A 22,212-nucleotide genomic window follows, 5' to 3' on the forward strand; every position below is an offset into this window, starting at 1 on the left:
ACATGTGCGGCACGCAATGGCTCTGTTCCTCGTGTGGAGCTGGAGCACGTCCACGCTGCATCTAAATTCCTTTTCCATCCCTGCCCTTCCCGCCTTCCCCTCTTCCTCCATGCCTTGGCTCCCTTTCTATTTGAGAAAGAGTTTTCTCCCCACTTCCCGTGACCTTTTCTTTTGCTATTTATTTATGCTTTGGGTCTTCCATATAAGAGAAACCATGATTTTTAAAATGAAAAGAAAGAGATAAATTTCATTTTGATAATAAATTTTATTCAGCCTTAAGACAGCTAATGTCTTATCATTTCAACAAATCAGAATTAAGCATTATAATAGAGACGTTTGGCGTGTTTTTGTGTACTTTACACCTTAACTTAGCTGCTATATTTTTTAATTAGAACTGTCTGATCTACATTTAAATGTTTCCAAATGTATAATTGAAACTACAGACTCTTCTTTGCTTTTGGTTTGTTGGTACTGGGAATTGAACTCAGAACCCTGCCCTTGCCGGGCAGGCCCTGTGCCACTGAGCTACACCATCAGTCTGAACTGTGGCCTCTTAGCCGCAGGTTCCAGTCCTTCCCATTCCTTCTCATTAGTTGTGTGGGATGCAAGCTGTTCTCGGCCCAGCTCTTCCTCCTGTGTGGAGGTGTCCAGGATCCCAGTGTCTGGGTGGGCTTGTGGCTCCCACCCCACGAAGGAGACACAGCTGTCCAGGTCCCGGCCTCATCCATGTGACAACAGGTAAGTGTTCACGGACTGATTGACCAGAAGATGTGGGAGAATTTTAAGTCTTGCTTTTATCACTGCCTCTCTTAGGAGAACCATTTTGGTCCCATCATTAGAGTAGAGCAGGGGTGGTCAGGAGGTGCTCATTGCTGTAGACACACAGAGACAGGTGACAGCTGGCACCAGTCCCTGCTCCCCTAGGGACAGATGCCTTCAACTGTGACTGTTGGGCTGCAGAAGGCCACCACCACGAGGCCCCTGTGTGAGAGAGGGTGCCTTATGACTCCTGGTGTGGGCCACAGGGGGGTCCCTGGATGGCAGAGGCCCCCACTCCTGGGAGTCACCAAACTGGGTCCCCCAGTGCCCTCTTCCCCTCCTGCTGGTGCTTTGTCCTGCAGACTGAAGGGAACGCTGCAGGCGGCACTTCCCAGCTTCCCAGTCGGGGTCACGCTCATCCTGAGAGAGCCCAGCCAGGCGGTGGGCGTGACACTGTGGCTCAGCCCTGGGGACAGAAGGATACAAGGGGAGATTTACACAGGGCCTGGAGGGAAGGTGACACTGAGTCAGCGCACATCCACAGTCAGCCAGGGCCTTGGACACCAAGGACACTGCTTCTATGTCAGTGATGAGGAAGATGTGACCCAGAGAGGTATTAATACACAGACTCAGACCAGCTGGACCCCAGGGAGGGGTTGGTAGACTGCCTCAGAGATAGCTTAGTGTGGGAGCTCCTCGTTCCTCCAGTAACTACGACTTCACATGTTGCTAACGCGAGGTCACAAGACAGAGCTTGAGAACAGCCATATTGAAATCACAGGATGAGGCAGGGGCAGGAAAACTAAGGCGGTAGCAGCAGGGGAGGAGCGATTCGGGGACACCCACGTGGAATTAATGGCGGGAGACGCAACTGAGAAGAGGCAGTTGGCTCAGCCAAGGCGCTTCCCCGCAGTGGGGGCGGGAGCTGCCTCAGAACGAAGACCCGGAAGATATCCGGAGAGAGGCCAGGACGCGGAGACCACACTTCCAAGGGGCTCAGAAGCGCAGGGACAGAGAGGAAAGCAGCAGGCTAAGACGGGCCTGTAGCTGTCTGTTTAATAAGATCCATGTGAACATGTTCATGGGCCAAAAAGAAGTGAAGGCGGGAGATTTAAAAAAAAAAAAAAAAGGCACTGTGATGGCGCACACGCCTGTAATCCCAGGGGAGGCTGAGGCAGAAGGATCACCAGGAGTTCAAGGCCAGCCTGAGCTACAAAGTGAGTTTAAGGCCAGCCTGAACTGCGCGGTGAGACCCTGTCTCAAAAAGACCAAAAAAAAAAAAAAAATCTATTGTATCTTTCAGATTTTATTTACTCTTTCTGGTTCTTCCACTAGAGAGAAAACATGTTGACACATGTAGGTGCCATTTATTTCGCTTATCAGCATGGTCTCCACTTGCATCCATTTACCTCTAAAAGTCCTGAGTTTTATCTTTTTTATAGCTGAGCAACTCCATTGTATAAAAATACCACGTCTTTTTTTTTTTTATCACATTCCTCAAATGATGGGCACTTGGGTTGTTCCCAAGACTTAGCTGTGACCAATTGTGCAGCTATAAACATGGGTGCACTTATATCTCTGAAAGAAATTGTTCAAAGGAAAGGTACAACTGGGATGAGGGAAAGGAGAAAAGAGCGCAAGGAGGAAGGAAAAATGTATCTGATGTATTTTATTATACAGTATATATTTATATATAATATCCAAGGATAGCTTGGATAATTGTACTGTTGATTTCTTTTAGTCTATTGAAAGGAAGAGTTAATGCTTAAATTTTTTTCTTCTTTTTAATTTTTTGGACCAAGTTTGCATGCTTGTATCTGGTAATCTGAACAACTAATTCGAAGACAACAATACGCACTGTAACGACCATTGTTGAATTCCTGTCATTTTGTTTAGTGAAATTCTGTATCATTTCTAGTCTTTTCCCTGTTTTTTATTCTCTTTTTGAAAGAAAACCAAAAAATACAGAGAAAGAGTAAATATGTAAGAAAGACTATGCAAGGATGGCACGGATGAAGATGTACAGCACCACGTGGAGGGCACCACTTCTCAGGAGCAGGGATGGGACGGGAGGCAGGAACTGGGGGTGGTGTGTGGTCTATAGGTCAAGGTGTAGAAACCTACATGCCCCAGGCCTCAGGAGAAGATGCAGGCTGAGGTGTGGTGGGGCCTTCTGGCGGCCGCTGAGCAAGCAGGACAGGGAGAGACTCTGCCCTGCTCTGAGGCCAGAGAGCAGACATCTGAGGCCTTCTGGCACTACTTGTCTTCTTATTTGTGGGATTTCTCTGGGTGAGCAAAGAAACACAGGCATGGAGAACACAGAGATTCACCCCAGGTTGAGGCTCTGGAGTGTATGTAACAGAACCTTCAAGTGATAGGTAGCAGCTGGAAGAAAGTGGGGGCATGCATCAGGGTGTCCAAGGGAGCTGGAGAAGCCTTCGGGAGGTGATAGACCAAGAAAGAAAGCAGGGGAATGGCAATGGCTGTTGACAATCAAAGGACAGCAGGAGGCTCTAGGACCTGGCAGGATGGAGGAATGAGGGTCGCACAGTGATGGGTTAGAGTTTTGAAAGCATAGGGAACAAGGTCAGGAGCCATGGGTGTTCACAATGCATGGAGGTCACCAAGCATAGGGAGGGGGCAGAGACCTGGGACAGGGGACTCTGCAGCAGCTCTCAGGTTCTGCCTCCTAACTCCCAAGTCTGTGATCTGGATATTTTTAGTGGACGACACCACCTTTAAGAGAGTTTCTTTGGTGACTTCCACAGACAACTGATTTCATTATAGGCAAAGACTTTACTGGCTTAACTTCCTTCCTTCCTTCCTTCCTTCCTTCCTTCCTTCCTTCCTTCCTTCCTTCCTTCCTTCTTTCCTTCCTTCCTTTCTTCCTTTCTTTTTTTTTTTTTTCTTTGTTTGAGATAGGGTCTTTGCTATGCTGTTTAGGCTGGCCTTAAACTCACAGCAATCTTCCTATCTCAGCCTTCTGAGTGCTAGGATCACAGGAGCGCACCCTCACACTAGGCTTTAACATTCTGACAATAACTGCATTTTTAATCTAATCTCAAGAGGAAGTCACTGTCACCCTCTATTATGGCTTGTATCTAGGTGTCCCCTCAAAGCCTCAAGCAGTCGTGGGCTAACTTCTGGAGTTTGTCATTGATTGTTGTGGGTGTGGATGTCACACTTGCCCTGGTGCAGGCAAACTGCATTACAGTGTAAGGACGGGAGAGAGGCTAGCTAGCTGCCTGAGCTGCTGCCACTCCCTTTGCTCTCTGCTCTTTGCCACTGTCATGAACAGTTGCTCTCTGTCATGTGCTATCTGCCTTGGCGCCAGCTAAGTATGGACTGACACCTCCACTAACTGTGAGCTAAGCAAACCTTTCCTTCCTTTATTTTGGGTGTCAGGTATTCATCCCAGCAATGAGAGAAAAGTAACGGAGACACAATGAACTGCCCCTGATGATGGATTCCATGTCTCCTCAGCCTGGTTTCCAAGCAATGAACCCTACAGACTCAAACTCAGTTTTTACTGCGATGAATTACTTGTTGATGAACTGGAGCTCTAAACTGGTAAGTTGTACTTCTGTCCTTTTTGGAGATATGACTGTTACCTCTATAACTGAAACTTTTTTGTTTAGATATAAGATGTCTCACACTGGGGTTTTAGGAGAGGACTGGACCCCAGGGTCATTGCATTCATTAGTGGATGAATTCTGATGAGTTTATAATTGGATATGTGGCAGGAGGCAGGGCCTGGCCGGAGGAGGTGGGTCACTGGGTCACGTCTGAAGGGACCGTGTCTCCCTTTCTGCTTCCTAGAGGCTGTGACTTAAGGCAGTTCTCTTTCACCAAACCCCTCCTGCCCTGTTGGCTCCACCTTCCAGCTGGTCCACAATGGCCAGAATCCTGTGAAACTGTGAATCAATGTTTTAAGTTTCTTCTTAAATTGTGCGTGTCATGGATTTTGTCCTAGGGGTGGCACTGCTGGCTAATACAGTGCCTTCTCATGTTCACTGGCTAAACTGGATAGGAAGTCAGGAATGCCAGCTGGATAAATTCTCATCATGGTGTCTGTGTGGTACAGGGCTGGCTTCATAGATAAATGTGGAAGCTTTAAAAGTTAGAAGAAGGCTGGCCAGACAGCTCAGCAGACTAAAGTGCCTGCTTAGGCAAAGTATAGGGACCAGGATTAAAGTAGAAGTCTAATTCATTGGTCTCAATGTAAGTCTGAGGAAATCACACAGCTAGCTCAAATATAGTTCAAGGTCCCTGAAGGAGCCTTTGAACAAGGGGTTGGCTGCAGGCCCTGCTTCTTGTTCTTGCTGGAGCTGGGGAGGGATGGACTTACATGTCCAGGAAGGCCACACAGGCGCTCTGCCCGTAGATCTGGGCGATCCTCTTGGGTGTGTCCCCAAAGAAGTCGGGGGCATCGATGGCAGCGTGCAGGGCATGAAGGACCTTGAGGACCCCCAGGTGACCCGACTCAGCCGCGAAGTGAGCTGGAGTCCAACCCACATCCGTGACCAGGCAGGGCCTGGCTCCGTGTTCCAGCAGGAGGCGCAGCACCTCCACGTGCCCTTGGGAGGACCAGAAAGAACAGGATGAGGTAGGGGAATGTGTCCCGGTGGCCCAAGGCTGGGGCCACCGGGAGGGGAGAGGAATTAGTTGCTGAGGGGTCTCCACGTTCCTTCTCCTTCTCACTGTCCCCACCTGGGCCTCCTTCACCCATGAACCCTGTCCCCCCGATCTGAGTCCCTCAGTTCCTCCTGAGCTTCTTTTACCCATCCTTGCTCCTGTCCCCTTCAGTTGTCCCCTCACATCCACCCATGGAAGCATCCATTAGATGCGACTTCAACCCTCTCAGCCCTCTCTTGCAAAACAAGTGTTTAGAGCCCGTGGCCCTTGTGGCTCCGCAGCTGGAGGGCCTGGCCTTCCTAACCTGATGACTGCGGGCTCAGGTCCTCACCCTCCCGCTGCCTGGCAACAGTCACTGCAGGCCAAGGAGCATCCTCTGTGGCTCCGTGTCCTCCTGTGCAGAAGGAGAGATGCTACCACTTGTTCACTGAGTACTGACAGGGTGCCACAGGCATGAAGCACCCAGCAGAGTGCCCAGCCCAGAGCAAATGCTCCCTGGCACGGGTATAGCCACCAATCCTTTGGACTTGGAGTTTGCAAATTTCCCAAGAAAGCTTTCTGTCACCAGTCTTGCTTTCCATAGAGGCATTCTCCACACAGGAATCACAGCAAATATTTGTGAAGCAAAGCTGACCACAGCACTTTGCTGCTTATCACTCTTTGGTGGTGTCCTGGTGCCAAGCACTGGCCAAGCCCAGCCTGCGTCCTCACTCATCCCCCTCCCATCCTCCTGGCCTCCTCCCATCCTGGAGCCAGCTGTGCGAGGTGTGGGGAACTCGGGATAAAACAAAAAAATTTCTCCTTCTCCATGTTGCTCCATTTCCACTAGGGACAAACAGATACCTGTTTTGGCGCCTGTCCCGTCTGGAGGCAGCTCCAGAAGTCCTCTTTCTTGAGTGTCTCTACAAATTGTGATCAGTAAAATGGTGACTGTAGCTGCTGCCTGCCATCCAGTGGAAAGGTGGGTTGGTAGAAACACCAGAAATGGCACAGTATGACCTCTGGCTTTCCCCCAAGGTCAAAATAATCATGGCAGGGAAACACTGCAAATCGACTCAAGACGTCAAGGCAGCCAGGACAGTGCAACTAAGTACACTGACCAAAGAGAACTCCAGAGCTGCTGCAGAAAAGGGATACAGAGAGCCCCTCCTGGTCCTCGTCTTGGTCTGGGAAGCTTATATTTGTGATCCTGTGGATAAGTTATTGGAATCCCGCCAAGTTAATTCCAATCTACCACTTCCAGTGTAACCCACGGTGAGAATAAAGACACTAAAGTATATCTATGGTCATGAGGAGCCAAGGGGTCCTAGGCCCGCCATGGTGATGGCTATCTGGAACAAAGGCCTCAACCCAAGGCCAAACCCAGGTTTTATTCAATCATGAAGGAGGAGTGGCTTGAAGATGAGTGACTGTGAGAATGGCAGGAAGTGGGCGAGTGCTGCAAGCTGGGCTAGGTGGAGGCCTGCATTCACCTCTGCAGTATGCAGACAGAAGGATGTGCAGAGAGTGATCTGTACTGCACAACTGAGATAGAATCTAATGGTTTGGGGTTGGTGCTTCAGCTCCGATGCATCATCTTTCAAGCCCCAGGAAGTCATAGCCTCTGTCTGAGGCTCGATCCCAGCCGACAGTGTGGAGCACTGGCTCTTCATCCTGTCTCTACCCAGCTCATATGAAAGAGCAGCAGGTAGGGGTTACCGGGGAACACACATGTTGTCTTGAAAGACCATGCTGGACCAATATGTATGCTTCAAGCCAGTTAAAGGGATGAGGAAAAGTCCTAGCCAGCTCTGTACCTATCAATACATGGAAATAGGGTTGGACACAGTCATAATGAAGACAACTGCTCTTCTTTCAAGGAGAGTTGCCCAAGAGTCTCCACAGGGCAAAGGCAGTGGGATGAATGTGTTCAAAGCAACGAGGAGAATTTTGAGGGGAATTAAAGGCAATGTTTCTTTTACTGTGATAATACTTTTTTTAGTTTAAGCACGTATTGTATTTTTACATCACACGACATATGCTCAGAGTCTTCCTGGGCATCTGTCACAGAGCCAGAAGGGCACAGCTGCTCTGGTCATACAAGAGAATAAACTGAGGCTGAGACAGTGAACAACGTGCCCCAGGTGCTATGCTGGGGCCGACCTGCCCCCTGTGGCTCCAGGGAACTTCCTGTCCTTCCCCTGCAGATGGGCCCCAGAGGGACGGGAACCAGAGGACAGGGGACTCGGACTTGGTGCCAGCTGCCCACCTCTGATTGCAGCCCAGTGAAGTGGGGTCCGGTCGTTCCAGTCCGCGTCCTTGTGATTGGGGTTGCAGAGGCCTCTCCTTAGGATCCGCTTCACTGTGCTGTAGTCCCCCACGGCCACAGCTTGGTGGAGTCTGGTCATGTCTGTCATCTTGCTCATTGCCATGACCAACTGCACAAGAGATACTCTGCTTAGGAAGCTCTATGGAAATTCTTTATTCCTCACCAGAGTTTCATAGGTGGCACTCACCGGTAATCCCGCTGCTTGGGAGGCTGAGGCAGGAAGATTAGAAATTAGAGTGCAGTCCCAGCAGCACAGGGACTTAGAGAGAGACACTGTCTCCAAATAAAAAGGGTTGTGGCTCAGCGTGAAGGCCCTGGGTTCCACCCCTGTTCTGCCTCCCACAAACAAAACAGGAAAATAAGAATGGGGACAGAGGCCACCTGAGCTGCAGCCTCAGGGGACGTCTCTGACCTCAAAGCTCAAAATGATCTCAAGAAGGGGTCAGAGCCAACCTGACAAAGTGCAGCTATATCACCAGGGATGTAAAATTTTACTATGTAGCCCAAGCTGGCCTCAAATTCATGTGGATCCTCCTGCCTCAGCCTCCTGAGTGCAAGGATTATAGATCTGTGCCACCATCCTACCCAGCTCGGAAGAATAAATTCTTGGGCTCAACCTCAGACCACTGTGTCTGAAGCACTGAGTGGGGCTGAAGATCTCCTTCATGGAACCCACCCATGGGTCTGTCCTGTTGAATTTCAAGGACACCCAGAGAGATCAAGAGACAGAGCCAAGGGAGCCCAGGGGACAGGAAGAAAGCATTCATCAAGACAAGGAATTAAGAGACCAGAACTGGCCTCACAGATAGATGCCTAGAAGTCTCCTTGGTGACAGACAAGGGCAGATCCTAAGCATAGGCACGGGTGAGGAGTCTCCAGGGTAGACCAAGGATCCATAGTTATTTCCACAAAGAGACAAACAACTAACATCTTTATGCCAAGAGGCAAAATCAAAGCTGTTACACAAAACTTTAAAACAATGCCTGCACAGTAGGGAGAAGCTCTGCCTGCCCTCCCTGGTAGCCTGGGGGCTTCCTTCCCTGGGCTCAGCTGAGGGTTCCCCCAGCATAGAGACTTAGAGAGAGACACTATCTCCAGGGTGCAGAGAACTAGCCTGGGGGAGAGGATTGGCCAACAGACAGGCAGCATCATTCTCGGTCCTAGTGCTCTGCCGTCCCCCCAGAGAGGCTGGCCACTCATAACAGTAGCTGGCTGGGGGACAGGGATTCCTGGAGTCTTGGGGCCCAGCCTAGTGAGGATAAGCCAGCTCTGGCTGTGGACATAGGTGCCACCTGCTGGTCTATCCAGCTCCTGTGGGGCTGCTGTGGTCTTAGGAACTGGCTTTGTAGGTCTGGGATGGGCTCCAAGATCCTGCCTGTGTGTTAGGTCCTGGCCCCTCTGTTCCTTCTCCATGTTTGGGTAGCAGTGTCTCACTAATCTCAAACCTAACCCTAACCCTAATACAGCAGACAGCTTAGTTACATAGTGATTGAGAGGAAGTTAGAAAGGGACAGGGCCCAAGAGAGAGTCAGAATAGAGATCAGGCAATCCAGGCCTGAGGTCCAGGGCTGAGTTGATGGAAACCAGGCCCCCAAATAGAAACACCATGGCCAGACCAGCAGAGATAAATAACAACTCAAAGCTGTGCTGTAGCTAACACCATCTGATCTATTAATTAAGCTGGACAGTAGAGCGAACACACAGAAACAATGTAACAAATGTGTAGAAAAATGTAACAAGCCGGCAACTGAATGACTGAAACACTCTGGCCCTCACTCCCACCCCTTCCAGAAATGCCTTGGTTCTTCTTTGTCCTGCTTGGCTTTGCTGCCTACCCTGTTTCCTCTTAGATCAGTATTAGCATTTGTAACCCTATAGGTTGGTTACAGTTTGATCCAAGCTAACTTGTGATATGATTTTATTATTTAAAATAATAAAGCTAAAAAGCCTCAGTGAAAACTCACTTTCAGGGCCCCTCTGATTCTCAGGTGTTTTCTCTAATAAAAATTTCCTTCTCTTCATCTCCTTTGTCCTCAAGTTCACTCTTTGGCTCTGTGAGGCATGAACTTGACATGTCTAACCAGTTAGAAATTATCTGTCACCCTAACCCTAACGTCTCAACCTCAGCCCAAAGGGTTATTACATACATGGCAAGAAATAACCCTAAAATGTCATTAACTATGTTTTACTTTTTCTATTTGCTTTTGGAAAAATCATTATCCCTGACGATTTGATCAGGCATAAAATTACAAACAAAAATACCAGTGTCTCTAATCTACAGATGCCACTGGAAGTGAAAATGCTGCTCTAATCGGTGTCCACGGACTCTCCACTTGTTTCACAGGCCATCTGCATCCCCGTGGGTGCTTCCCATCTGTGGATGTCCATATCTGAGCTCATACAAAGATTGTCCAACTTCCTATGGGTGAGTGGGAATACAATGAAAAGTTTCCACTGGGCAGCAAAATGCATCTCCAAGAATTTGAAAGGCAGATCTTGAAAACATTATATGGAAATCTGAACGGCCCAGAAGAGCCAAAGATACTTTTAAAAGAACAAAGATGGAGGACTCTGCTTCCTGATTTCAACTCATGTGACTGGACAGCATGAGGGGAAAGAGGGGCCTTCAACACATAGTATAGGGACAATGAGATATTTACACACAAAGGAAGAAGGTGATTTCCCACCTCACAAGGACATGTGGCTGTGCTCTCCTGAGATAGTACTGAGCCTTACATTCACTTCTGTGACCCATGTGAGCTCATTTCTATATGTGGTACACTTACTAAAAGCACTGGCATCAATGTAAGGATCCACTCCTAGCTTTCCATTCTACTCTATTGCTCTATATGTGAATTCTTGTACTAGTACTGCTATCATACCATCATCTTTTTGTTTCCCTGCAGTAGAAATTGAGGCTCTCCATAAGCTTGGCTGGTGCTTCATCATGGAGTTATATCCCCAGGCCTTTCTAAATTTTATTTTGAAACAACATATCGCTAAGTTGCCCAGGAAAATGTCAAACTTGGGCTCCTCCTCCTTCATCTGTCCAAGTAGCTGTGAAACCATGAAGACCTAGAGTATCGCCACCATCTTGGTTACTGTAGTAAGCTTTGGAATTGAAAAGTCTCAGTCTTCCAATGGGATACGTGTCCAACAGAACAAGAACATACCTGCATAAATATCTGCATGTGAACGTTCATGGGATCATTATTTCTTACAAGCAAAAAGTAGAAACACCTCAGTCATCCATCCATCTTTACTTTAGTCCAAGTGTAGAAGTTCTTAACAAGTTCTTTCAAATAGCAACTGATGAAAATTTGAAACAATAGCCATTACTTGTCAGCCATAGGCCCCTAATTTGTCACTTAAGCCGTGCAGGCTTAGTAAAATGTAGAATATCTGTATAATGAAATATTATTTTGTGATTAAAAGGGAATGAATTATTGATATGGACTTCATGGATAAACCTTGAAACACACTCAGTGAATGAAGTCAGCTACAGAAAACCACACAGTGTATATTTTCATTTATGTGAACTGCCCAGAAAAGACAAATTTGTGGTGACAAAATGTAGATTTTTTTTAGTTGCCTAGAGCTGGCTGGTGGCCTCTGAGACAAGTGGAGAGTCCATGGACACCGATTAGAGCAGCATTTTCACTTCCAGTGGCACCTGCAGATTAGAGACGCTGGTATATTTGTTTGCAATTTTGTGCCTGATCAAATCCTCCAGGACAATGATTTTTACTAAAGCAAATAGAAAGTTTTGGTAAGTAAACATAGGATTTCTTTTGAGGATGATGAAATGTTTTAAAATTCGATTTTTCTGGGTAATAGTTTCATAACCCTGAAGTCACTGAATGGTATACTTTAAATGGATTTGACTTCATGGCATATGGGTTATACAAAAATAAAGCTTTTTAAAAAAATAAAAATAAAGGCTTCCTACAAGTCCTATTTGCATACATTTGTTTGCATTTTTATTTTCATTTATATTCACCAGCCTATCACTCACTACTGAAATGTAGCAAGCACACTCCTTCACACCAATCCCACTTACATTCCCATCTTCTTGGGAGGTACGCCTCAATTTACAAAGATGCGTAAGTATGGGTGTTCTGTAGATGCTGCAGTAATAAGGAAGGGGTGATAGAAAAGCACTTACTGTGTACATGAAATCCAAGAGCTCTGCACTGCAGGCAGCCTTAGGCTGGACTGTTGTGCTGACACCATGGCAACAGGCCCCGCCTTGCTCAGGAGAATCTGCCAATCAACATCAGCTTCCTCAGGAGTCAGGTGGGGTGAGGTCACCTCTGTGCTTCAGAAGCCAGCAATCCCATCTTTACTTTAGTTCAAGTGTAGAAGTTCTTAACAAGTTCTTTCAAATAGCAACTGACGAAAATTTGAAACAATAGCCATTACTTGTCAGCCACAGGCCCCCAATTTGTCACTTAAACAGTGCAGATTGGCCTTAGGGAGCAGTGGGCTTGGTTGGACCTCTCATTTTCAGAATCAGCGTGAGACTTGGAGCAAGCTTCTTAAGTTTGCAGAGTTGCTTTTTTCTTACAAATAAAAGGAAATTTTTTACAGTTTTGCTTAGTGCTACAAAAACAGCTGAAATAATTCATAAAGCACTTACAGGAGGCTCTTACTTAACCAACAGAAGAGCCAGTTTGCATGGAGGTGCTTCTCATTGGCTCCACTTCCCTCTCGAGCTCCAAGCAGACATCTCTAGACGTGACGATATAGATTAAAACAACTCTTTTCCTCCTCTCCTTGTGCCCCTTTCCCAACCTTCTGCTTTCTCCACTTTCTGTCCCTTCCTTCCTTCATCTCCCTTTCTTTCTTCTCAAATGTGTTTATAAGATGCTCTCCTACATGCCAGAGGCTGTAGTGGGCTCTGTAGGGGACAAAACACTCATCCTTACTGTTTTCTTTGAGGTTGTAGTCCAAAGAACACCTAAGATCATACAAAGACCCTGTCCATATGGACTTCCGATATGAGAAAAACTGATCTCAGGTGGGTAACCCCCCTAATGATACAGGGAACCTCCAAATGACACAGGGAAAATGATCTCCCAATTTGACATGGACGAGTTTGTGTTCTCTAAAACTGAAGAATGAATTTTAGGAACAAACGGAGGTTATGAACAGAATGTATTTATGAAGGAAAGAAAGCTCCTGTCTGAGAGAGGGACAGGAGGGGGGACCGAGCGGGTTGTTCCCCGGGAAGCTGTCTCTTCCAGGGACTTTTATGGTGTAAAACCACGGGCTAAGGTGAAGGAAATGGGAACTCACTTAGGTAGATGTGGGGTGGGACAAAACTATGGTTAACCAATGAGATTACAAGCACCTTTGCTCAGGTAAAATTGGTTAAGTCCGGGACCAAATAGGGAAGGGAGTCATGAATGTAAAACAGGACTTTATCTTATAACCATCAGATAATGATGCTTCCTGACTTCCTCAGGGTGAAGATCAATCCTGGATGCTAATCTTTAGGGAGGTCACTATTTGTTTGATCTTTGGTCATTAGATCTGGCTCACAGCAGGAGCATCCTTCCCTCCCACAGTTGTATCTTGTCTTCTATGCTATCTCCTTCGAGGGAGGGCCTGACCCTGTCTGACTGCCTATAATATTTTTATCTAATTTGGCTGCCTACAACTCTTCGACCTGACTTATGACATTTGCCAAGTGCCACAGGGGTGTCAGGAACAATAGGGAGAATGAGGGCAGCCTGGGGGTTGCTAATCCTGGCTGTTCACATGAGCTGATTAAGAGACACCTGGAAAGTGGGAGAGGTCACTCCTGGGCGTCTCTGTGAGGGATGCCTGGCGCGTGGCTCAGCACACTGAGTGGGAAACCCTCCCTGAGCGTGGGCAGCACCATCTGGTGGGACAGAGGCCCAGATGGGGTAGAGCAGTAGAGGGGAGAGAAGCTAGTGCCAGCCTGCTCACACCAACCAGATCCTTCCGGAGAGGGCACGTTTGTCCCTGCTGCTTTTACTCTTGGACAGAAAACTCCAACTTCCTCAGCCTGTGAACACAGACTCCCACCAGTGCTCACCAGGACCTCGAGGTCTCAGCCTCAGACTGGAGCTGAATCCCCATCCTTTTGTTCTGTGGCTTCCAGCTTCCTGGATGGACAGCTACTGATTTCCCCAGCTCTCAGCCTGCAGACTCCAGTGTGGGACTCTCCAGCCTCTAACAGGTTAGCGGTCTGCTAAACATGTCCTTAATCATCTATGGGTGCTGGTCTGTGCCGGAGGACGCTAAGGGAGCGGGTGGTATTTAAGCTGAGGCCTGACATAGGAGCTGACTGCGGGCATCTGAGCTCCTGGGCAGGATTCCGGGGCGAGCTGGCTTATGAGTGTGGGGCGTGCAGCAGAAGATGAGACTGGGAGAGGCAAGGGCTCCATCACCCAGGGCTTGCCTGGCATGAGGAGCCAGATTTTGCCCCTCTCACAGAGAGCAGCATGGAAATGTTTAACCAATGAAAAATACAGCGCAACTTAAACTTGCTTCAAATGTTCCTTTGGCTGCTGCTGTTTGGACAGGGCCTGAGAGGGAAGTGGAACTGAAAGCAGAACACTGAGGGGATGTTGCAGGAGACAGCTGAGCATGGTTACTGGGTGGACTGCATGCTGGAGAGAAGTGAGAGAAACCCACGTTATTCAGCGGAACGCTGGCAGGAGGTGTCAGTGGATTACAGTACTGAGGAAAGACCAGGCAGGGACCAGCCTCGAAGCTAAGCACAGGGCTTGGGGAAATGAGGGGAGGCAGGCTGGGCAGTGGAAAAGCGTACACTTAGCGTGTTCTGTTTTGACCTAAGTTTGAGATACATGGGAGACATCCAGCTATCAAGGAAGAGTCCAGAGCTCTATGATTTTGGAGTTAAAAGTGGACATTCAGAAATCACCAGTTCGCTGCTGGTGCTTGAAGTTGTAAGAATGCGTGAGATAACCCGAGGGCAGCATTGCCAGGGGAGCCCTAGGCTTTATCCGCTGAGGTCTGGTGGCAAAGAACTGGCAAAGGAGGTTCCTGCTGGTGGTCCAGGATGAGAGGTTGTTAAGGAAACTGAGGTCAGCAAGCCAGAGAGAGGAGTTAGTGTATCTGGCACGAGCCAGGGGATGCGCGGGAAAGCCTGGCTCCACCAAGAGCTGTGTCCTTGCTTTGTCCACTCCCTATCAGGGCCGGTTCAGCTTGCCTTCCCTGCACAAGTACCTCCTGAGTTACTAATATTGAAGAATGAGGACAGAGGTCCCTGAGATAAGGAACAGAAGAGCCAGTTGTGAGTTACAGCTGGTGAGAGGCTGTGCTCTGGCCATCAGTGGGCTGCGTGTGTAGGGGTTCCTGCCCCCATCCACACCCACATCCACAACTCCTTCCCCTCACAAAAGGCCTCGCCAGCTCACTTCTGCCCAAGTCCAGAACTGGCCAGGCAGAGAGGCCCTCCAGGATCTCCTACAAGTCCAGAGTGGGTGGCCTCTAGCAGCTTAGAAAAAAGAACTGACTCCCCAAATGGTCAAAATACTGTAGATACTCTGAACGTTAAAAAATTAAGATTTTGACATCAATAATACATAAAGCCACTCCCCCCCCAAAAAAAACCCAAAAACATAAAACAGGTTAAAGTAATCCTAATCTTATAAAAGAGATATTTCTTTAGTCACTGAAGCTGTTAGGGTTTGCTCACAGGACATACCATTGCGGGATGGAGGTACTCAGGGCTGTCAGGGTGGCCTTGTGACCAGCTGGATGAGTCTCTGGCTTGTCCCCTGACAGGCCATGGGGCCCTGGGGGCCGGGTCTGTGCCCAGTCTTTGATCTGAGTCACATTGACACAGCAACAGGCCTGAACTTCCTGGTTTGGATGACTTTGACAAAACTTTCTCTCCATAGAAACAAGGTCCTTTTTAAATCTAGAAGAGATTTGGGACAAAAATTCATTTTGTACATGAAGACCCGGAGAGCCACTGATTAAACTATAGACTTAAGTGGCACTGAGACTGTTCTGATTGCCTCTGCCACATCGCCCATGGCCCCCAGCCCCCAGCACACCATAGATGCCCAGGAACTGCAGGCTTGGGGACAAGGACACATGCACCTGGTGGCTTTGCCAGCTCCTCTCACACTCTCTGGTTGCTGCTGACACAGGTTTGGGTCATAACACTTTCTCTGATTCTTCCACTGATTCTAAAGAAAGCAATAAAATAACAAACCACTGAGGTTTTGTACTAAGCACTCTAGCCCACGTGACCAGTCTGATTGCAGCAGTGCATATTACCTTCCCTATCGGACAGACAGACCAGGAAGGCTGAGGTACAGGGTAAGCAGGTTGCTTGCTGAAGCTGGCCGGTATCGGTAGCTTGGTTGCAGGTCTTAGCTTGGTTGCAGGTCTTGTTCCTGCCTGCTGTGTCCTGCTGCCAAGCAAGACCACCTACAAGTGTGAGGGAAGTCAAGGCATCCTGCCCGGAAGTGCCACAGAGCCAACTCCAGTGTTAATGAAAGAGGTTAGAGTGAGGTGGGCAGAGGGTGCTGAGCCCTAGAGGATAAGCAGGAAATGGGTGACCTGCAGAAGGCCCCTGAAAAGCACCGTGCTCCCTCTTGCATCTTCCCGGGCTGTTACTACATCAGTCAAGCCTGAAGTGTAAGCTGTTTGCAAACAGAGAACTAAGGCCCAAGGGCTTACTCACCTTGAGGCCAGCCCTTGCTTCTTCCTGCTCAGAGTCATAAGCTGGTTGAGTAAACTCAGGGGTTGGGCAGGGCTTGGTAGCCCTATGAGGAGAGGACAGACCCAACAGAGGCCACTGCCTCAAACTCAGAAGTGTATGGTGCCCCTGGCAACATTCTCAGAGCATCTACAAAAGCACTCCAGACCACTAGCCAGGAAGGAAACCCTGGGTTGGCCTCCTGGACCGACCCTGAGGTCAGAGTGGAGGGGGTTGTGCAACCCCAGCATTGTGCTGTGGGCTGGGCACACTCCCTGCAGCTGAACACCTGTTAGCACAGAGGTTTAGGAGGCCTCGCTCAGGGATAGAAGTCCCAGGTGTCTGTGTTTCCTCCAAGGCAGGGCTGTACCTTCTGCGCAGCCATAAGGCCAGGGCTTTCTTCTCTGCACAGAGGAGTATGGGTCTCGTAACCCTTGCACCTGACTTGGGGGGCCTGGAGAGGGGTTCTGTGTCACCTTCCTGGCATCTCATGTCCTTGGGCCTGCAGTGTCCAGCCATTCATCCTTTCCTGCCCCTTCTGGGAGCCACAGGTGTCCTAGTTCAGGTGGCTGTACATTGTGGCTATTTCTCCAGTGTTATTCTGTTTGAGGAGAGAGGATCATGCATAAATACAACCTGAGACTACGTTAAATGTCCTGATCAGCCTTAAAGCACCTTTAGACCTCGCAAAGCAGCAGGGGGTGTGCATCCTTCTCACCTGAGGCTGAGCTGTGGGGACAGCGCCCATGGGCTCTGGGGCCACTGCCTTCCAGGGCAGTCTTCAGCAGGAGCTTGTGCATGGATGGAAAGTGGGGCTGGAGGACTTACCCCATGGCTGCCTTCCGCGCTGCTGCTGGAAGGTCCTGGCCATGGCTCCCTGTGCTGTTTCTACAAACCTGGGTGCTTCGGGCACTCAAGACCATTTTCACAGCCGGACCACACTCTCCCTAAATTCTGCTTATGTCATTTCCTACAGTCACTTTATTAAATGCTAATCAAATAATCCAGTCCAAGCATGCTACAGCTTCCTGCCAGTATCTGGACTGAAAAAGTAAGCATTTTATGTGCAAAGGGATCCAGAACATGAGGTCCAGGGGTGCAGAAAATGGGGGTGAATGTGGAGGCCTAGAGGAAAAGGCCACCGAGGGCAGGTGCTACGGGGACACTGAAGCCACATCCCAATCACGGGGCTGTATTCCTGCCAGTGTGGTAGGGGGACATTGACAATGAAGGAAGTAAAATGATTACAGGTCATCACTTTTGAAGGAGTAATTTTGGGGCTGGGGAGACAGCGCAGGAGTCCTAGCACCTGCCTGACAAGCACAGGATCCGGGTTCGATCCTCAGTAACACATGCCATGCCAACCCTGGGCACTGAACCAGCCACCAAAGCTCAGCAAGGTGGTACACTCCTGTCACCCTAGTTCTGGAGAGGCTGAGACCGGAGGATCACTACGAGTCTGAGCTGCGTAGTGAGACCCTGTACCAAATAAATAACTAAAAGATTAAAACAATAAAATAAAAAATGAAGAAGTAATTTTTCCATAAGATTACTTTGCCCAGAATGTTACCAAAGGTGGGCAAATACATTCTGGGAAGAAGGACACTCTTCCTGAAAAAATAGTTAGAAACCAAGGAAAATGTACGTGTTCTGAGAGATCCATCTCTGGGCTTATATAACAAAGAATACTTTAAAATATGCATGAAGATTAAATTCTCAGGTTATTCACTGACATGGCATGTCAAAAACCGTAAGTTGCAAAAATCCAAATTTCCACGGTTAGCAAGCCAGTGAATATAAGCTTTTGAACTGAGGTCACAGATGTGGGTATCCTGGCGTGGTAAAACATTAGTATTATATTGTAAAGTGAAAATAGAATCTGTGTCTGGAGAAAAGTTTAAAAGAATGTGGATGGATTTAGCAATCAGCACCATTTTTTTTTCTATCATGAGAATCTCTGATTGTGTAAACAAATTTTGTGGCTGCCAAGGATATAGCTCTTGAGGGCCTTAATTAACAGGAAACTCAGGAGTGAGTGGATGACATTGTGGGTGTGGAAGCAAACAACCAACAGGTTGGCAAAGGAGTTGGCAAAGGAGTCGGCAAAGGAGTTGGCAAAGGAGTCGGGTGACTGACTCAGGGTACTGAGGGAAACTGGGATGCTTAGGGCAGAGCACAAGGCCACCTAACCTGAAGGGAGATCAGCAGGGGTGTTACCAATGGTGGGCAGGAGGCAAAACATCCCTACTCACAAATGACACAAAGGGTGGGAAGCATGCAAACCAGGCCCTTGGGACACCCACAGGCAAAAAGTCCCAGAACCCAAGTGCTCAAAAGACACCAGGCTCTGCCAAAAATGACAGTGCCTTGGCCTGTCATTGGGAGGTATAATTTGGAATTGCCTCAATTTTTTTTTCTTAAGGTTATTGGTACAACTTAGAAATAAATATTGATCACATTCATCATACTGAATGAAAGACACTTTCGCTGCTCTCTACTTCAGCAACTTGGATATGGGCCATCCTGGGCCTGCTGCCTCCTGGTGATGCTTCCAGGTGAAGGTTCACCCCTGAACTCATGGGATGCAGATTTTGTACTCTGACCAGGACATTGTGCCTCTGCACATCTATCTTTGACCTCTCTATTGCTTTTCCCTCTAATTCACTACTTAAAGTTGTTCCCTATCGAGTGTGCATAACTTATACACAGGGACACATGTGTGCCCATGGGCCTGCTCCAGGCCCCACACAGGCCTCACCCTCTGCAAAGCCCACTGCAGCCCAGTGGCAGAGGTGACCACATTATTTGCATTCTACAGATGAAGACACTGAGAAGCTAAAAGGACTTGCCCAAGGCCTCGGCATAGAGCAGGTAGAGCTGGGCTTATCCAGTCCTGTCTGACCCTGACCTTGTCCCCACTGTGCTGTGTCCAAGAAAGCATGAGTGAGGCTTGTATCTCATTGTTAGATTGGTGAAAAAGGTGACTCACACAGGGGAACTTTGATTGAGATTTTCTGAAGCAGAAAAAAAAAAATCTCTTTTTAAATCAACATCACATCCCTCTCCTTTCTTTGCTTCTGGCCAGTATCTTCTCCCACTTTCTAAGCCCAGATAATTTCCTTCTTGGGTCTTGTTCCTGGGCTGGCAGATGTCACAAAGAAAGTACATCACCATGGGTAGGACTCAGTGACTAGTGACTGTGCCCCAGCCATTCTGCGCCCACCTCAGAAAGCCTCCCACATCTCCAGGAATATTCCCAGACTTTTTCCCTCCTTTTTCTTACACAAGATGCATAATCACAGCTCATTTCTTCTCTTGTCCATGAAATACCTTGAAAATGGTTGTGTGCTTGCATTCCCATCTCTTCTGCTTCTTGCCTTCCTAACTATCAACCTGTGGCTTAGGATGCCAGTTCTAGAAGCCACCAGGACTCTCCTGATCACTAAACCCTCCAGAGCTCTGTCTTCTGTCCCAGCCCACCCTGTTTACAAAGCAGATTGATCACTCTTCTCTCTTGGAAAAGAGTTTCTGCAAGCTTCTCCATTCCAGTTTCTATCTTAGCTTTGACAGTCTTGAACCATTTCCCTCACTAACTCTTCCTTCTCCTACCTGAACTTGGTGATCGCCTGCTTGCACAAGCACCCACACCTGCTTTGCACAAGCTCTCATTGTTCACCTCATGTACTAATTGATATCTTCATGTTCTTCCCAAGTCTCCATGTTGAGCTTCAGACTTGCACAATTCACTTCCCGTGGGCTGGCTTCACCCTAAGGTGTACTCGCTGAGGCAGGAGATATTCCTGTTTTGAAGTATTTGCTGAATACTGTAGTATAAAGCCTCCCACCAGGCCAGATGTCAAGCTCCTGACATGCCATAGCTTGAATATCTCATCCAGGATTCATGTTGAAATGCAGTTGCCCTTGAACAGCGTTAAGAGGTGAGGTTTTTAAACATGACTTGATTAGGACAGGTCCACTCACTTGAATGGCTTGATGCTGTCACCACCGATGAAAGGGAAGAGCTTGTCTTGATTCTCCATTTCTGCCCAGCAGGACGTGCTTGCCCTTCTGCCATGTTACAACCCAACACTGAGCTCTCTCCAAAAGCCAGGATCATGCTCCTGGACTTCCTGACCTCCAGAACCATGAGCCAAATAAATTTAAATTGTTTATCTTTACCCAGCCAAGTGCTGTATGATCCCCACACTGGTTGACCTCTACTTCCAGGTTGTTCTCTGCTTCCTGGTTGTTCTCTACTTCCTGGTTGCTCTCCGCTTCCTGGTTGTTCTCTGCTTTCTGATTGTTTTGCATTTTCTGGCTGTTATCTACTTCCTGGCTGTTCTTTGCTTCTTGGTTATTCTCTACTTCCTGGTTGTTCTCTGCTCCCTGGCTGTTCTCTGCTTCCTGGTTGTTCTCTACTTCCTGGTTGTTCACTGCTCCCTGGTCCTCTGCTCCCTGGTTGTTCTCTACTTCCTGGCTGACATGTGATGATCAGCTTCTTCCACCACACCCTCTGCTGTGATAGCCACCTCTCCTGGGCCTAAGGCAATGGAGCCAGGTGATCACGGGCCAAAACCACTGAAACCATGAGCTAAATACCTGACCTCCTCAGGATATGCTTCCAGAGATAGATGCTGACACAGACTGCTCCTCAGTCTATGCACACTGTCCTCTAGCGCTGCCCTCTGCTCCTATCCTTGGAGCATGTTTCCCAGAGCCCTTGCATGAAGACACCCTTACCTCCCACACCATTCCCAGCATAATGATCTCCCGGCCTGGCTGCACTCCCTCAGTCCTCTGCATTTCCTTGCACAGGGAAGCACTGTAGGTTGCTATTTCTTTATCTGCCAGGTGCTGGGCTATGTTTTATTCCTCCATGACATGGTACCTGCCATGCAGTAGGCCTCCACTTGCTGAATTAAAACTCACTGAACACATTAATATAACTACATTCAAGATATTGATTGAAGCTAAAAAGCCACCTTCCATTCCTTGGAAGAGTAAAGAGCATTGACATGCTGGTGGAACAGGAAGAGGGAGAAAGAGAAGCAGCTCAACAAATAATTAACTTATGAACACAAATCCGTTATTTTCTTCTTGACTACGTAAAACTGAGACATAACCGACATCAGACTCACCTCATCATGTCTCTCTGGACCAACTGCTCCTTTTGGAGTGGGAGAAATATTCTTCAATAAGTCTACTTATTAGAATTGCCAGTTAACAGACAGGATGACCAGTTAAATCCAAATTTCAGAGAAGCAACAGTTTTAAGTGCACGTGCCCAATTTTACACGAGACCTGCTAAGAAGTTGGTTTTTGCTCATGATAAACTCAAAATCAACTGCATGTCCTGCGTTTTGCTAAGTCTGGACCCCCTTACTCTGGGTGTCCATCATCCTTAGGCATCAGCCTAATCAATACCCTTCTGGAACCACCAGGGAAAAGGGTCTGGGCACAAGGGAGACAGCATCCAGCCAGCTGGCAGGGACGGCAGCGAATGCAATAGTTCACACTTGATTTCAGGACTGCTCTCAAAGCCTGGGAAATCTCCAACTTTGTCATCTAAATTGGAGGTCAGCCAAAGTGGCAGGCCTCACTTTCTCTTTAGTAGGACCTGGGGTATTTATGAACATTTGTGGCCCAGGGAAATCAATGGGAACTTTGGGGAAATTGTCATCAAACCAGTGCAGATTGATCTAAAAGCTACTGGCTAGAGACAGTGCATATTGGACCCACTTCACGCGCTAGGCCTTGCCCTCAGGACTTTGAGGGAATTATTTGCATATCCTTCTCATGAGGC

The 22,212-nt window shown here is 48.1% G+C and overlaps 2 protein-coding genes across 3 annotated transcripts in view; one reads left to right on the top strand and one right to left on the bottom strand.

The window, feature by feature from the left end:
- Nucleotides 1-298: 298 nt before the first annotated feature.
- Ankrd66 (ankyrin repeat domain 66) lies at nucleotides 299-12,007 on the bottom strand. 2 transcript variants are annotated; one of them, XM_023719254.1, is made up of 4 exons: nucleotides 11,868-12,007; nucleotides 7,643-7,811; nucleotides 5,108-5,336; nucleotides 299-1,225 (listed from the first exon to the last, which is right to left on the bottom strand). In XM_023719254.1, exons 1-4 carry the CDS (start codon nucleotides 11,874-11,876, stop codon nucleotides 937-939), a joined length of 696 nt encoding a protein of 231 aa, XP_023575022.1. In that variant the 5' UTR covers nucleotides 11,877-12,007; the 3' UTR covers nucleotides 299-936. The 2 variants fall into 2 exon arrangements, with proteins under 2 accessions (XP_023575022.1, XP_023575024.1); XM_023719256.1 differs by having other exon boundaries at nucleotides 7,643-7,912; nucleotides 11,868-11,888.
- A 1,634-nt stretch (nucleotides 12,008-13,641) lies between these two features.
- Nucleotides 13,642-22,212, top strand: part of Pla2g7 (phospholipase A2 group VII) — a 39,778-nt gene continuing 31,207 nt past the window's right edge. The window contains exon 1 of the mRNA XM_004624400.2: nucleotides 13,642-13,910. The gene's annotated coding sequence lies outside the window, so the exon portion shown is untranslated. The remainder of the gene's footprint in view (nucleotides 13,911-22,212) is intronic.

The sequence above is a fragment of the Octodon degus genome, unplaced genomic scaffold (assembly GCF_000260255.1).
Source record: "Octodon degus isolate 3935 unplaced genomic scaffold, OctDeg1.0 scaffold00005, whole genome shotgun sequence".
Classification (NCBI taxonomy): Eukaryota; Metazoa; Chordata; class Mammalia; order Rodentia; family Octodontidae; genus Octodon; species Octodon degus.

Coding starts and splice junctions, on each gene's coding strand:
- Ankrd66 (XM_023719254.1), bottom strand. Junction 5,337..7,642: donor TCACTGGGCTGCAATCAGAG/GTGGGCAGCTGG, acceptor GGTCCTCCCAAG/GGCACGTGGAGGTGCTGCGC. Junction 1,226..5,107: donor TGTGTGGCCTTCCTGGACAT/GTAAGTCCATCC, acceptor TTCTGTCCCCAG/GGCTGAGCCACAGTGTCACG.